The 13,674-nt window shown below is 34.4% G+C and overlaps 1 protein-coding gene across 1 annotated transcript in view; it reads right to left on the minus strand.

The window, feature by feature from the left end:
• Window positions 1-904, minus strand: part of LOC107439595 (protein phosphatase 1 regulatory subunit 16A) — a 34,700-nt gene extending 33,796 nt beyond the window's left edge. Inside the window, exon 1 of the mRNA XM_043049949.2 lies at window positions 51-904. Within this exon, the coding sequence (XP_042905883.1) occupies window positions 51-297 (247 nt within the window). The 5' untranslated portion in view covers window positions 298-904. The remainder of the gene's footprint in view (window positions 1-50) is intronic.
• Between the last annotated feature and the right edge of the window lie 12,770 nt (window positions 905-13,674).

The raw sequence follows: 13,674 nt of genomic DNA on the forward strand, positions 1-13,674 counted from the left end.
GAGTTCTTACTTTAGACAAACTATAGTTGCATTTGAGAAGAAAAACTCACCCTCATCCACATCGTTCCTGGCCGCTGCCTCGAGCAACATAACACTGGGCACGAAATGGACCTTGTAATCATTTTTTCGCACCACCGTCTTTGCTGTCCTTTTTTTATTGCTTTCTTTCTCTCGCTGGCTCCACTTCTTCAGCTGTTGCAGGCGTCTTCGCTTAGCCAGCTTCAATCGCTCCTGCGTGCTCATTTTATCAATTTGACTCATCTCCACAATCAGCTCGGAATGCTCGGCCATGGTCATTCAACTAAGAGGGTTCGTTCATGTAAACAGCTTAAAAAAAAATAATCAGGAACACTAACACACGTTGTCACAGTTAAACGATCAGCAAGTCACATTTTCAAACGAAAATTGCATTTGCAGTCACTTTTTTAGGAACATTGATAAGTCGAACAAACAGGATGGATTTAACTACACATATTTCGATCCGTTCAGTTCGCAAACTATCCAAAAACATGTTTGACACATCGCTTCTAAAAGATCAACAACAAAATCATTTTAGAAAATACCAGCTCAGAAAGAAAAAAAAATCTTCCTACAACTGAATGTTCTCGGTGAACCAGTAAAGGACGGAATGATCTCACGTTGGATGTTCAGCCGGAAAAGACAAATATTGGACTTTCTCGTATAAAGATCCAATAAATCAGCTGACAGAGGTGTGACATGGGTGACACGAAATAATAGTAAAAAGACTTTTCTTCGGCTGTCTTCGCAAAGGTCGCTGGATGGAATGTTTCGGACGGAACAGTTGAGAGAGGGCTTACTTCATGTGTTGCCATGACAACGGGAGGCGTAAGAGCGAAGAGTCCAAGTTAGGCCTTTCATCATCAAATCCTGCAAGAGATAAAAAGAACTATAAAACTTTATGCGTTGTGCATCTTAAAAAAATGCTCTGCCCTGTTTTTGAGGACGAGTTTCTTAATTAACCAGGGATTCGGGGAATATCAAAAGGTTTTCAACAAATTACCGTCCTTCACACCTACTAAAAATAATTGAAACACTCCTTCGTGTCGAGCATTGATGTTTAAGAAGGGGGAGTTCCCGTCTGAGATTCTTATACTGTTGAAATTGTCATCATTTTAAAGAATACATTAAATGGAACGCAAAATTATAATAATTCGTTAAAAGATGCAAATTCCTCAAATAAATTTCTTGCGCACTAGAGACCAAAGAAAATAAATTTCTTGGTTTTTACATTGTATTCATTTAGGACAAGGTTGCTCAACATACTGCTCACAGGAATAGCAAAACATTTATACATGTTTTAGTAAATGAGTAATAATTTAGTATAATTGAAAATAATGACAAATCAATGTTTTTTCAAAAATAAATAAATAAATAAATAAAATAAAAAATTAAACCCAGTAACTATGAGAACAACTTATACTAGTTGGCCAAAACAAAACGAACAATAATTCATTCGGCACCTTTTTAAACTTTTTAGGGTTTCTGCCCATCAAGGTCCACCACTTAGAGCGAATTATCCTAAATTATTATTATATTTTAGATCCACGTTGAATGTATCAGTTAAAATTCTGGTTCAATCTACTTTTTTTCTTTTCTTTTATAGTCTGTTTTCGTTGTAGTCTGTTGCCACCCTATAGTAAATCCATCATAATAAGCAACATAAAAGAATGGTTCTATTTAATTTTGCGTTTGAATGGCAAGAATCCTTTTCTTTCAACTACAGTTGAAAAATTCGTTCATTCAGAACGGTAAATATTGTTACAAATTTGTAGAATTTGGTAAACATGTGATGAGGCTTCAGACCGAAAATGTGCTAGAAAGTCACGGAATTTAGAGAGAAAATAACGTCAAATGTATGTCTAAATGTTATAAAATATTTTATGGAGAACTCAATTTCACGTAGACTTTTTTGCCGATACTTGGCGACCGTTTTGCAATAAAATGATTGTTCTGGAAACTTCGAGTTTTAAAGTGATAGGATCAAATATTTAAAAAGTTATGCGAGAATCGTATCGGCAGTTCCAGATTTTCGTCGCCAAGCCTATATATAAATAGGTCGTAGCATGCTCGTAACTGTAAGTTGTGTTCTGTGACCCGAGCTATATCATTGAAGAGTTTTGTTCAATTGGGTATAATATAAAAAAAACACAACTACTTCCACTTAGTAGGAATAACATTTACCATGACGCAATGCTAAATTCTATGTCACTATCCACATAAATGCCACTATCCACATAAATCAATTATTAATCAAAAATCGAATATCAATTACTTTTCTTTATAATGCAATAAAATCTGGCGAGCAGCTATTTAAACGATCAAACACTTCGTTTGTTTATTTGTGGCTTGAAGTTAGGCTCGCAGAAAGTGCCGTTCATGGGTTAAATTTAGTAGGTATAAAACAACCTGTGACGTAGGCTATAGTATACCCAATTACGCTGCTATTTGAGCTGTATTTGAATACTAGAAATAACTGTATTTTAAAGAAGTTTTGAAGGCCTGTTTCAATCACCCCCCATCGAAACGCTCCCTTGTGCTCGGTATAATATCTAAGCTTTAAACTGACTGTTTCTGCAAATAAAGCATTTGTGGCGTTTTCTCTGGAGAAAAAAAAAACAAATTTTTCTTAAACCTTATTTCTTATGGGGAAAAAATGCGTAATTTGTTAACTTAAGTTTAAATTAAGACTTTCAAAAAAACATTTTTGCTGTTAGCTCAAACAATAGTGAACCGAATCAAGTGAACAGAGGGCTCACTAAGACAATGCCCTTGCGTGTGAATGATTATGAATTCGAAGCTGTTGATGAATTTAAATATCTTGGGACTACTATAACCTGCAAAAATGACATAAAAACTGAGATCGGTAGTCGTTTAGCAATGGCAAACAAGTGCTACTTTGGTTTAAAAAGTCAACTAAAAAGTAAATTTCTTAAACAAAAGACAAAAATTAACATATACAAAACACTCCAGTGATCCTATATGGTAGTGAGTGCTGGACTCTTAATCAAAAATAGGAGAACAAATTGCCGATTTTTAAGCGAGGGATACATAGAAGAATTTTTGGTGCAGTCTATGAGAATGACAAATGGCGTACCCTTTACAATCATGAGTTACATAAAAAGTATAAACCACCAGACATAGTTCATGTTAGTAAAGCCAATCGCAGTCGATGGCTGGGATACTTTTGTAGATCTGAAGACCCCAACCCCGCAAAAAAAAAGTAACTTTTTTTTTTAAACCAGAAGGTATAAGAAAAAGGTGTCGTCCACCGACTAGGTGGCTGGACGCAGTTGAGAAGGACCTTAAGATAATAGGAATAACTAACTGGAAGGCCATGGCACAGAATAGATCAAGATGGCAAAAACTTATTGGGACGGCCTTGGTCTGTCATAGGCTGTAGTGCCCAAAAAGAAGAAGAATCAAGTGAAATTTGGAAACAATAATTTTAATTTATTATCACATCAATTTTAAGTAAAACTATGATAACAAATCAGTAGTGGCATCAACGATATTAAATTAATGAAGTTACAGCGGGATTATCTAAGGAAGATGTAGCAAAATGGCACTTGTAGACATAGGTGTAGTGTGAGGGGGTGGGGGCACACTAATTGTTCTTATAAAACTGTTCGTCTATTCTAAGTTTTAAACACACATTTATAGACAGACATTAATATTAAAAAAATATGCCTATATAAAACTTGAAATAAACAGTTTTCTAAAAACAAAAAGTGTCCCCCCCTCATGTTACGCCTATGCATGTGCAGTGCTTAATAAAGAGTATGACGCTTCCTGAGAGATCTGCACGTTTTACAACGAATTCTCATGCTGTTTAAGAGGCTTACTAATGGTTTGGGGCAATACACCTAAGATCTTGGAACACTCGTCCATTAAGACAATCCCTGGGATGTTTGTGGGAGGCTCTGCCAAGTTCTTTCCAAAATTGTTTAGATGCTCTGCCAAGAGCTTTCAAGACATGATCGATAGGATTGATTTTCGATTGTACAGAAATCTGGGAGATCACCTCATCATCAGCTTAGAGGTCCATGTTATCACGCTACATGTTTGAATCAGATTGGCAACATGGAAAATCGTCATCAATGTACAGTAGTAGGTGATTCTTTCTACAACATTCTTTTCTAGAACTCATTGTGATGTTTCAAAAACAATTTTCAAAGGTACTTTTTGTTGTAAACAATGATTGCATTTGAATTTCTATAAAGCAATAAAGAAAGGATTGTCCGTACACGTTAGTTAACAAAATATATGCTAGAACAACTTTTTTTGGTTGCATAATAACGAATGAATGCAACCAACAAAAATGGTATTAACGACATTACATTTGTATCAACACTTTTATTTTAAGTACTATAATCATAAGTACTAATGTCAGCAAAGAAATATGAAGCACTCATAAACATTACAGTAGTATATGCAAACGCATTATTATCAAAATTATTAAGTATGTGCTTCAACTTTCAACAGGCTATAAAGTTTTACAATAACTTTTATTGTGCGTAGCGATTTTGGTTTTTTTTTAAATTTTAATGAGCATGACAACAAGAGAATAAAAAAAGAGCAAGCTATCTTTGGTTCCTTTCATAGATTTCTAATTTATTTTTATTTATATAGCTAGCCGTCTGCGGCGCCCAGCTGGTCAGCTTACACGTCAAACAACGCTTTGAGCCTGTCTTGGTAAAAACATGTTTTGCGGACAATTAGGTTAATTACTCCAATAATAACAAAATATCGAACTCTTTTAGTGTTTATACATATATGAAAGGGTGGCAGTCATGGTGAATGCTGTTGGGCCACGTAGATAGATTGATCGCCAGATCGTACTCGCCAGATTTTATTGCATTATAAAGAAAAGTAATTGATATTCGATTTTTGATTAATAATCATGTTTTGAGCTTCTAGCTGTANGCATAGAATTTAGCATTGCGTCATGGTATATGTTATTCCTACTAAGTGGAAGTAGTTGTGTTTTTTTCACATTATACCCAATTGGGTATAATATGGAAAAAACACAACTACTTCGATTTAGTAGGAGCAACATATGACGCAATGCTAANGTCATGGTAAATGTTATTCCTACTAAGTGGAAGGAGTTGTGTTTTTTTTTATATTATACCCAATTGTCTAAAGTTTATTTTAAAACAATGGCTACCGCTAAACCAATGAGAAAATTCCATTTTTAAAATGTTTTTGAATCAAAAATCTAATTGAAAAATTGAAAATCGGGCTTCGAAGTTTGTTTACAATAGAACTTATTTAGCTTCATGCTGTATGCCGTACTTTTACCCGTCATCCGATTAACAGACACACAAACAAATTCTTTATTTCATTATATATATAAATTAAATTTGAGTGATAGTATTTAAGGTTTGTGAATTAAAATTGATTTTCCATTTAGTGCCATTTAATGCATCCACTCGGAATGTTGGCGATTTTTGCCAAAATTTAAGGAGTGCTCGGAATTTTACAGCATTTTATATTGGTTTACTATAATTAAAGTTTTTCCGGAAAAATGTGTTTGCTTTTCAACTTTTAGCCATTTATTTTCTTTTTAAATAAAAAATCGTTACCTTTACTATTCAATTGAGTTATGTTTGGTTATTTGTTTGGTTGTATTGAATCTTCAAAATTTTCTAGGAAGCATAATTTTTGCTTATTAAAATGAAAATTTATAAAATTATGCTATTAAAAAATGCACCAGCTGTACTATGAACGTTATTGTTACATTGTTATAGTGAAGAAACTTTAGAAAAGCTCTGGGGAAAAGAAGCAAGAATAATTTAAAAACTTTGTTTTTTTTATTTGCTTGTATTATTTTAAAAAAAAAATATTCTAGATATGATGGCGTTCCTAAACAATTAATTTTATTAAGATTTTAAAGCAACAAGTTGTAAATGGTGCAAAATTTGCAAGCTCTTTTTAACTTTTTTTTTTTCTTTCGAAAATATGAAGGCGTGTATTTGACACGAAATAGAAGCCCGGAAAAAAAAAACAAGAAATAGAAGAAATTTAATTCAAAATAATAATAAAAAAAAAACAGTACATTTTAATTATTACCTTTAATAGACAAAACAGGAAACCTTCAATAACGGCTTCTGCAGAATAGCTCGAATTATTTCATGAGGGCCCCAAAATCAGTTTACACAGCTTGCAAAAGTGATAGATAATCAGTTTGCTCCGTTATGTCACTGTACGGAAGTCATATTCACAAAAATAAACACAAACCTAAGAGAACGGCCGTTACTCACGCCATTTTCAGAAAACAGACTCTTTTTGTTTTTCTTTCTTCCATGAAAATGATTTCCCAATGCATTTCGTGGCAGATTTCGGTCATCTCTTTTTAAATAATATTTTTGGAAAATAAAACCAGCAAATACAATTTCGGGGGGGAGGGGGACCTGGGTAACACATTGATTTGGCTAAAACATTCAAAATATAAGCTATACAATGAAGTCCGCCCTATCGCATCGCTCACAAACCTCCACGACTACTATAGAATCATTTTTACGAACTTATCCATTTCCGAGAAACATAAAAAACCTGTAACCACATTACCAGTATTATCAATAATAGTACGTCTTTGACTTATACCTTTAACTTATTTAATATCTCTAAAATAAAAATATTTTTGCATAAGAGATAAATAATTTATATATAAATTATTACTGTTTGTAAGCTGATGACAGCCGAATATTCTTTTGTTAGTTTTAGGATCCTTTTGTATGATTTTATGGGGGTCCATAAGATGCATAGACTTAGTAAGATCAGTTGTTCACTACTATTTTATTTTATAACCGTCGTTGAACAGCCGACCCAATTTCATGGGTTTACGACTACTTACGTTCAACTCCGTAGCCTCGTAATTTTGAACCAATCCAGAAGACAAGGAAACTCCTGGATCAGTACCCCCAGAGGTATTGATTTGTTGTGGGAACATGGAGGACTTTGAGACTCGACAGATTTAACGTGCATCAGTCACCATTTACTACACGGGGAGTCTTCGGCCGGCGAGGATCGAACCCACGACCTCTTGGATATGGGCCCAGCGCCCTACCGACCAGGCTATCCCGGCCCTGTCCACTACTATTGTTTTATTTTATATAGTTACAAATATTTTTCTTTATTATCGTTACAATTCCTTTGAAAAAATATTTACTGAATTTTCTTGCAACGCTTGAATCAAACGCTCCTGAACCAACCTTAATCTCGAGGAGGGTCGTTGGAGCTAGTTTTTAAGCTGCAATTAAGCGTCCAAGAGCATCCCATACGTGTTCGACAGGATTAAAAACAGGTGACATCGCAGGCCACTTCAATCATTTAATAACCTCCGACGGAGGTATTCATCTACCCACTGAGCCCTGTGTAGATTGGAATTTATCGTACATAAAGATAAAATTTGGTCTATATGCTCCGAGGAAAAGTCACGCATGGGGTACAAGGAACTCGTCTTTGTACCGCTGTACTATCAGGGTACCTCTATGGAACACATGAAGGTCGGTATGCACGCCTGCCATGATGCCTGCCCGAAACATCCGACCACTCAACCATAGTAGTTACGGTATCTGCTACATTTTAGATTTTCAAATCCATGACTAATTCCAAGAATTTTTCATGACTTCTCAGACAAAAACACAACAATAAATTTAAGAAAGCATTATAATAACATTCATTGAAATGATAGGTATAATCAAAACTGATATACTCCGCATATTCATATTTATAGATTTTAAATTTAAAAAACAGAATAAAGAAAGAATTGAAGCAATAAAATAGCTGGAAAAAAACACAAGAGCAAATATTTTTTTTCTTCCTGCAGAATTATATTCTAAAGATACTTTTCTTGTTCTTTGGAAAGGAAAGAAATACTCCTGACTTTTCTGTTCTTATTTCGGAATTTAAAAAAAAATTCGATAATGACTGGCTTGCTTCAGCTAGAATTTTGAAATGACAAAATAAAATAATAATAAACAAAAATTCTAAAATCACAGAAGTTTAAAAGACAATTCGCTCTAGAAATGGATGTTTTTTCTTTCATTTTTTGAAAGGACATGATAAAAACTTTTTATATTTCAATAAATATGACTGTGAGTGGGTTCGGAACACCATGAAATTGGGAGGGTGGGGGATTCCAATTTAAAATAAGATTTTTCGGCGAATTCCATGACATTCCATGATTTTTATAAAAGAAAAAAAAAATAGTAAAAATCATGACAAATTTTGTTCAATACGAAAATCCATGACTTTCCATGACATTTCAGATGCGCGGATACCCTGTAAACAGTCCTTTTCGAAAATTTTAGAAGGCTGATATAGACTCCAGGGGAGAACACGTCTCGATTCGCTATCCAGACTGAATCAAGACTCATCACTGAAGGAATCATCTTCTGTCCAAGACTCTCACGGCATGCCAGACGGTCTTTTTTGTGGTTCACAGTGATGACTACAGGGCATACTGGTCATTGTTATCAGTGAAATGGATGTCCTTGTTGCTTTTTACGGGCTACGAGACAGTACTGTCTTTGTCGCGGACCTATCTCTTTTGACTAGAAGCTTCGACGGTCATTGATGTCATTGATGCCTTTTTGCGACTTGACCAGGTAGGCGGACCGTTTGTTCCTGTCTCTGTGAACTGATTCCGCAGAGTGGACATCACATTTCTCGAAACACCGAGATTCATAAACAAGCACAGTTTGTCTCAGCTAAGAACTCCTCCCGTCACAAACTTCTGAGGTCGTCTGGCGCTATGGAAACAAGAATGGTGTATTTTAGGGAGGGTAGCTTCACTCTAGGAAAGAGATTCCCTTTCATTCGCCGATCCAAGCCTAATCCACTCCAAAACAGTGACACCGCACCCCTACTTGAAATAGTCATATCTCGTTCCTATAGTCACCGCCACAGGTCCAGACGAATGTCTGGGGGAGTTCTTATTTTAGACAAACTGTAGCCACTCTAGTCTTCTAACTATCCGCCATCTCGTGGATTGTTTACTCGNTGTATCACGAAAATTAATGGGAAAATGGCCGTCCGCGCGGATGTCGGATTCGAGAAATTCGTTGTCCGCGGGAAATTTTTGACCGCCGAGGACGGGCTGTTTTTCGAGCCCTGCCTTAGAATAACGTTATTTTATTAGAAAGCTTCACTCGTTACACAAAATCTCTCACTGCTTACTCGAATTATTTTCTCTCTAGGGGGCACTACAACACAATAATCTCTTTGAAACTGAACATGGATAACGTCTGGCCGTGCTAAAGATGGGTAAACAAAAAAATTAAAAAAAACAAACTAGAATTGGGCTAAGCTGGGATGTTTAAAAACGTCCTTACGTTTCAAGCTTCGGCAAACAAATGAGATACATCTACACGAATACGATCACAGTACCACTGCCTTACGTCGCAGGCCACTGCGTGGCAGAGGTGTCTGTTAAGAGCTTAGCTATCCTCTGATACTTTACTTGTTCTTTTAAAAAAAAAACTGTTCCTCCCTTCAATTTTCATTTGTATAATTACTAGTAAGACGTTTATTTGATTTTAAGTCTTAAAAAATTTACAAATTAATGACCAAGTGTATGAAGGGAGAAATTTAATAAACGTTTGTTTTAACTACATTAGTTTGCTGTTAGGATTTCTCTAACTCAGTAGAGTATTATTATTTTTAATTTTATGATAAAAAAAAAAAAAATACTGTGCAATATAGTGCTCTCAAAAATTAAAACCTTACTAAATACTTCTTTACCTTCGTAATGGCTAAAATGCTTAAACATTTGGAACACAAAATTAAAAAGTTGAATATGAAAATAAACTTTTTTAAGTTAAGACTGTCTCCTTACAATTAATAAGCATGGGTTTACAAAACGTGAAATTTCAAGGAGCCTTGACAAATTTTTACTAGTCAAGATGTTATGGAATGAAAAGAATAAGAGCCTTCTGCTTTGGTTAATTACTGAGCGAAAGCTATAATTTGTTAAGACGCCATGGCGATTTGTGGACGCAAAACCATGACATGGCTGTTTCATAGGAGCAATTAGGAAAGCATGAATTTGGTAAATTGAAATAAATGTATGAAACAACTATTTTCTTTTAAATAGAGAATGGTGAAAGTGAGAAGTAATTACGAGTCGAAACATCATGGAAACGAAATTATGTAAATGTTTCATTAACCAAGCAAGAGTTTTAATAAGAAATAATGCCCTGCAGCTCAAACCGTCTCAATGATTAAAAACGTGAATCTTTGTTTGATGCCGCAGTTATTCCAATTTTGCAGAAGACAAAAGAATTTCAAGAACATTGATTTCTCTTTCTTATTGCTCATTTGACGATTGTTTTGGCTTCACTAAAATCAATTCAATTAGACACAGATATAAATTGGAGACCACGGTTAAAATTATTTTATTCTAACATAATTCCGTAAATTGTCCAATTCCAAACAAAAAGGTTAGAAACTGAGAAAAAATTAAATAAAAATTTTCGAAGTATAAATAACAGAGTAAAAAAAAAAATAGGCACAACAATTAAAACTATATAAATTAATTACAATCAAACTCCTTTTAACGACCACCCAAAATAATGGCAATCTCCGAAGAACGGTTAAATTTTTACTCAGGGGATAGAGCGTTCGCTTTCCAATGAGGTGAACCGGGTTCGAATTCCAGCAATGGCTGGTCGATACGAATTCCGCACCCGGTTCGCACCGACCACAGTGCTGACGTAAAATATCCTCCCTGGTATACTGATCATGGGTTAGAGTCCCCTTGCTGTTAGGCTAACCGTGGGAGGTTTTCGTGGTTTTCCTCTCCTGTAACTCAAACGCAGGTTTGTTCCATCAAAATGTTTTCCACGAAGGCAAAATTAGCCCCAATACTTGTTCCCAATACTAATTTTCCTTGTCTTCTGGATTGGGTTCAAAATGACAAGGTTACGTAGTTTAACATAAGTAGTCGTAAACCCAAAAAATGGGTCGGCTGGTCAACGATGGTTATAAAATAAAACATAAGATCTATTTTTGAGCCGTATTTGTTCCTTAAGATTTACATTAAGAAAAAACCTCTGAAACAGCGACTTCAAAACAAGGTTTTCTATCTTCAGCTTGCAATGATTCTCATTGATCATTACTAAATACATTATCACATTCCAATTATTGTAATAAGGACAATATTTAAGCATCCATACATGAATCAAGTGACTAATGTTCCTGCATTCATGATGGGCGTTCATTTTGAGCGATTCAGGGAGCATCAATGCTTGTTGATATTTTCTTCCGTAGAGGGACTTCTTAAATCCCCCCAATTAAAGTATTACCGAGATATAGGAATAAGCCAAGCTACCCTACATCACTGAAGAAAAACGCAAAAATAAAAAGTGATCAGTCATTTCGTGGGTCTTACTGTTTGTGACTACTAGTGGATTAAATCTGTTTTTTACTTATTTCATTTACTTATTTCAATCTTTTGATCAATCATTTCGAATAGTGTCGATCTCTTTACATAGGTCATAAGAGACCGTTGTTGGGAGGTTTGATTCTTAAGCTTCTACAAAACTAAATAAAAGCTTATGTTGCCGTCTGAATAAATTAACAAGCATGATGAAACACTTTTCTTTTCACCTTCCATTTCTGCCCAACACAGCTCAGTTAATTTCCGTTTATTCTCGCCAAAGCGAATAAAAAAATTTCATCGGCTCAACACGAAATGTGCTCTAGAAATTTCATAAATATTACGGGGATAGGGAAGCGAAATTGAGTTACAATTCCCGTTTTAGACTTAAAAGCTTTCTTAGAAAGAAACGATTTTGTTGAGTTAAGTCACAAAAAAGCTTTTTTAAATTCATTATTGTTTTGTTAAGTATTTTCAAAAATATTTTTAATAAATTACTAATATATATATATGTAATAATATGCCTTTAAAGGCTAGATAAGTGAAGAGACTTAGGCTAAATCACTTAAAAAGGCATTTTATTAAGCTACATGAAGTATTGAAAACATTGTTCGTTGGATATTTATATTGATGGGATTTCCATTGTAGGGATGTTTGGATATGGCACAGATTTATCTAGCCATGAAAATATGAAAAAGCCACGAATTTTTGGCTGTCCCGATATTTAAAGGGAGGTTCTGAAAGGGAGGTGGTTGCAAGGATAATCTTATATTAACGAAACGTCATTCAAATGATAAAATTGAGAGATTTTGATTCGGTAAAAGGATGGCGCCATTCTGCCGCTGTGGAATCTTTGGGACCATCTTAATGTGTACTTCATCTAAGAATTATTGGCCTTTTATCTGGCCTTATCTGATACATCTTGACTTTTTATTCTTTCTTTCTGCAGAATTATATTCTAAAGATACTATTCTTGTTCATCAGAAAGGAAAGTAACACTCCTGATTTTTCTGTTCTCATTTCGGAATTGAAAAAATTCGCCAATGACGTGGCTTGTTTCAGCTAGAATTTTAAGTTGATAAAATAAAAATAAAAAATAATAATAAAAATTCTGAAATCACAGAAGTTTAAAAGATAATTCGCAAAATTAAAAATAATGTTTTTTCTCTCATTTTTAAAAAGAACATAATTTTTAAAGATCATGATAAAAAAAAATTACATTACAATTGCTATAAATTGGATATAAATATGACAGATTTTAAAAAACATTCCTGGTTATTAAAGAATTAAAACTCTCTGAACCCATGCAAGCCTTGTGAGGAACCCCGGGGTTCCACGCAGGGCCGGATTTACGTATAAGCTAAATAAGCTGTAGCTTGGGGCCCCGAGATGGCAAGGGCCTCAAGATCCAACCTTTTCCTTCTTTTTTTAAAGTTTTATTCGGAGCTGGAGTCCTCTGAAGCAAAAATACATTTTTTTTCTTTTTTACATTGGCGAAAGTTTTTCAAAATCTAATAGAAGTGTTTACAAATATAAAATAATTGTTACTCTTCACTTTTCTAACCAAAAGAGCAATAAAAAGGCCTTTTGACTGATGAAAATATCCTGTAGCTTTCGTAGCTACCAGTGATGGGAGTACTCCATGGATCCTAAAAAGCGGTACTCCATGGAGTAGTCAAATAGCCACCTCAATTTACACTGTGGGAAATGTTTTCAGCTTCTTTAAATTGCTGTGGGCTCCTTTGTCCACAGAAACACCCTTTTGTCCGATTTCTGGGCAAAAAATATCTAGGGCTGTGGGAGAATCTCTGTCTCAAGATTTCCGTTGTGTCTCATTGTCGCTAAAGAGCTTCTCGGTTAATTTTAACTTTCCTTTTTTGCAAAATATATTTTTTCCAATTTATTATAAAAGCTTTTTTTCCTTTCAATTATTCTAAATGTTTTAACTAGCTTAATTTACTTAATTATTGTAATTGATTTTAATTTTTTATTTTCCAAATTAATCGTACATGAATCCGTGAACTCCTTTATTTATTTATTTAAATGGTGGGCCACTATTCAATTCCCTCTTTGACAGGCCTATCTGCCAAAATTCTTGATTTGGTCTATTTTGGATGAAATTGAGATAACAGATGTGGTTTTACTTTAATTTTACTTACTGCTAATAGACAGAAGCAACATGTGATATTGCTTGATAGAGCATTGAAATCAAGTGATCATCAGCTAAACAAATGTTTTAACATATATGTAAAAAATACTGTTCAAACCTC

Source organism: Parasteatoda tepidariorum, chromosome 4 (assembly GCF_043381705.1).
Source record: "Parasteatoda tepidariorum isolate YZ-2023 chromosome 4, CAS_Ptep_4.0, whole genome shotgun sequence".
Lineage (NCBI taxonomy): Eukaryota > Metazoa > Arthropoda > Arachnida > Araneae > Theridiidae > Parasteatoda > Parasteatoda tepidariorum.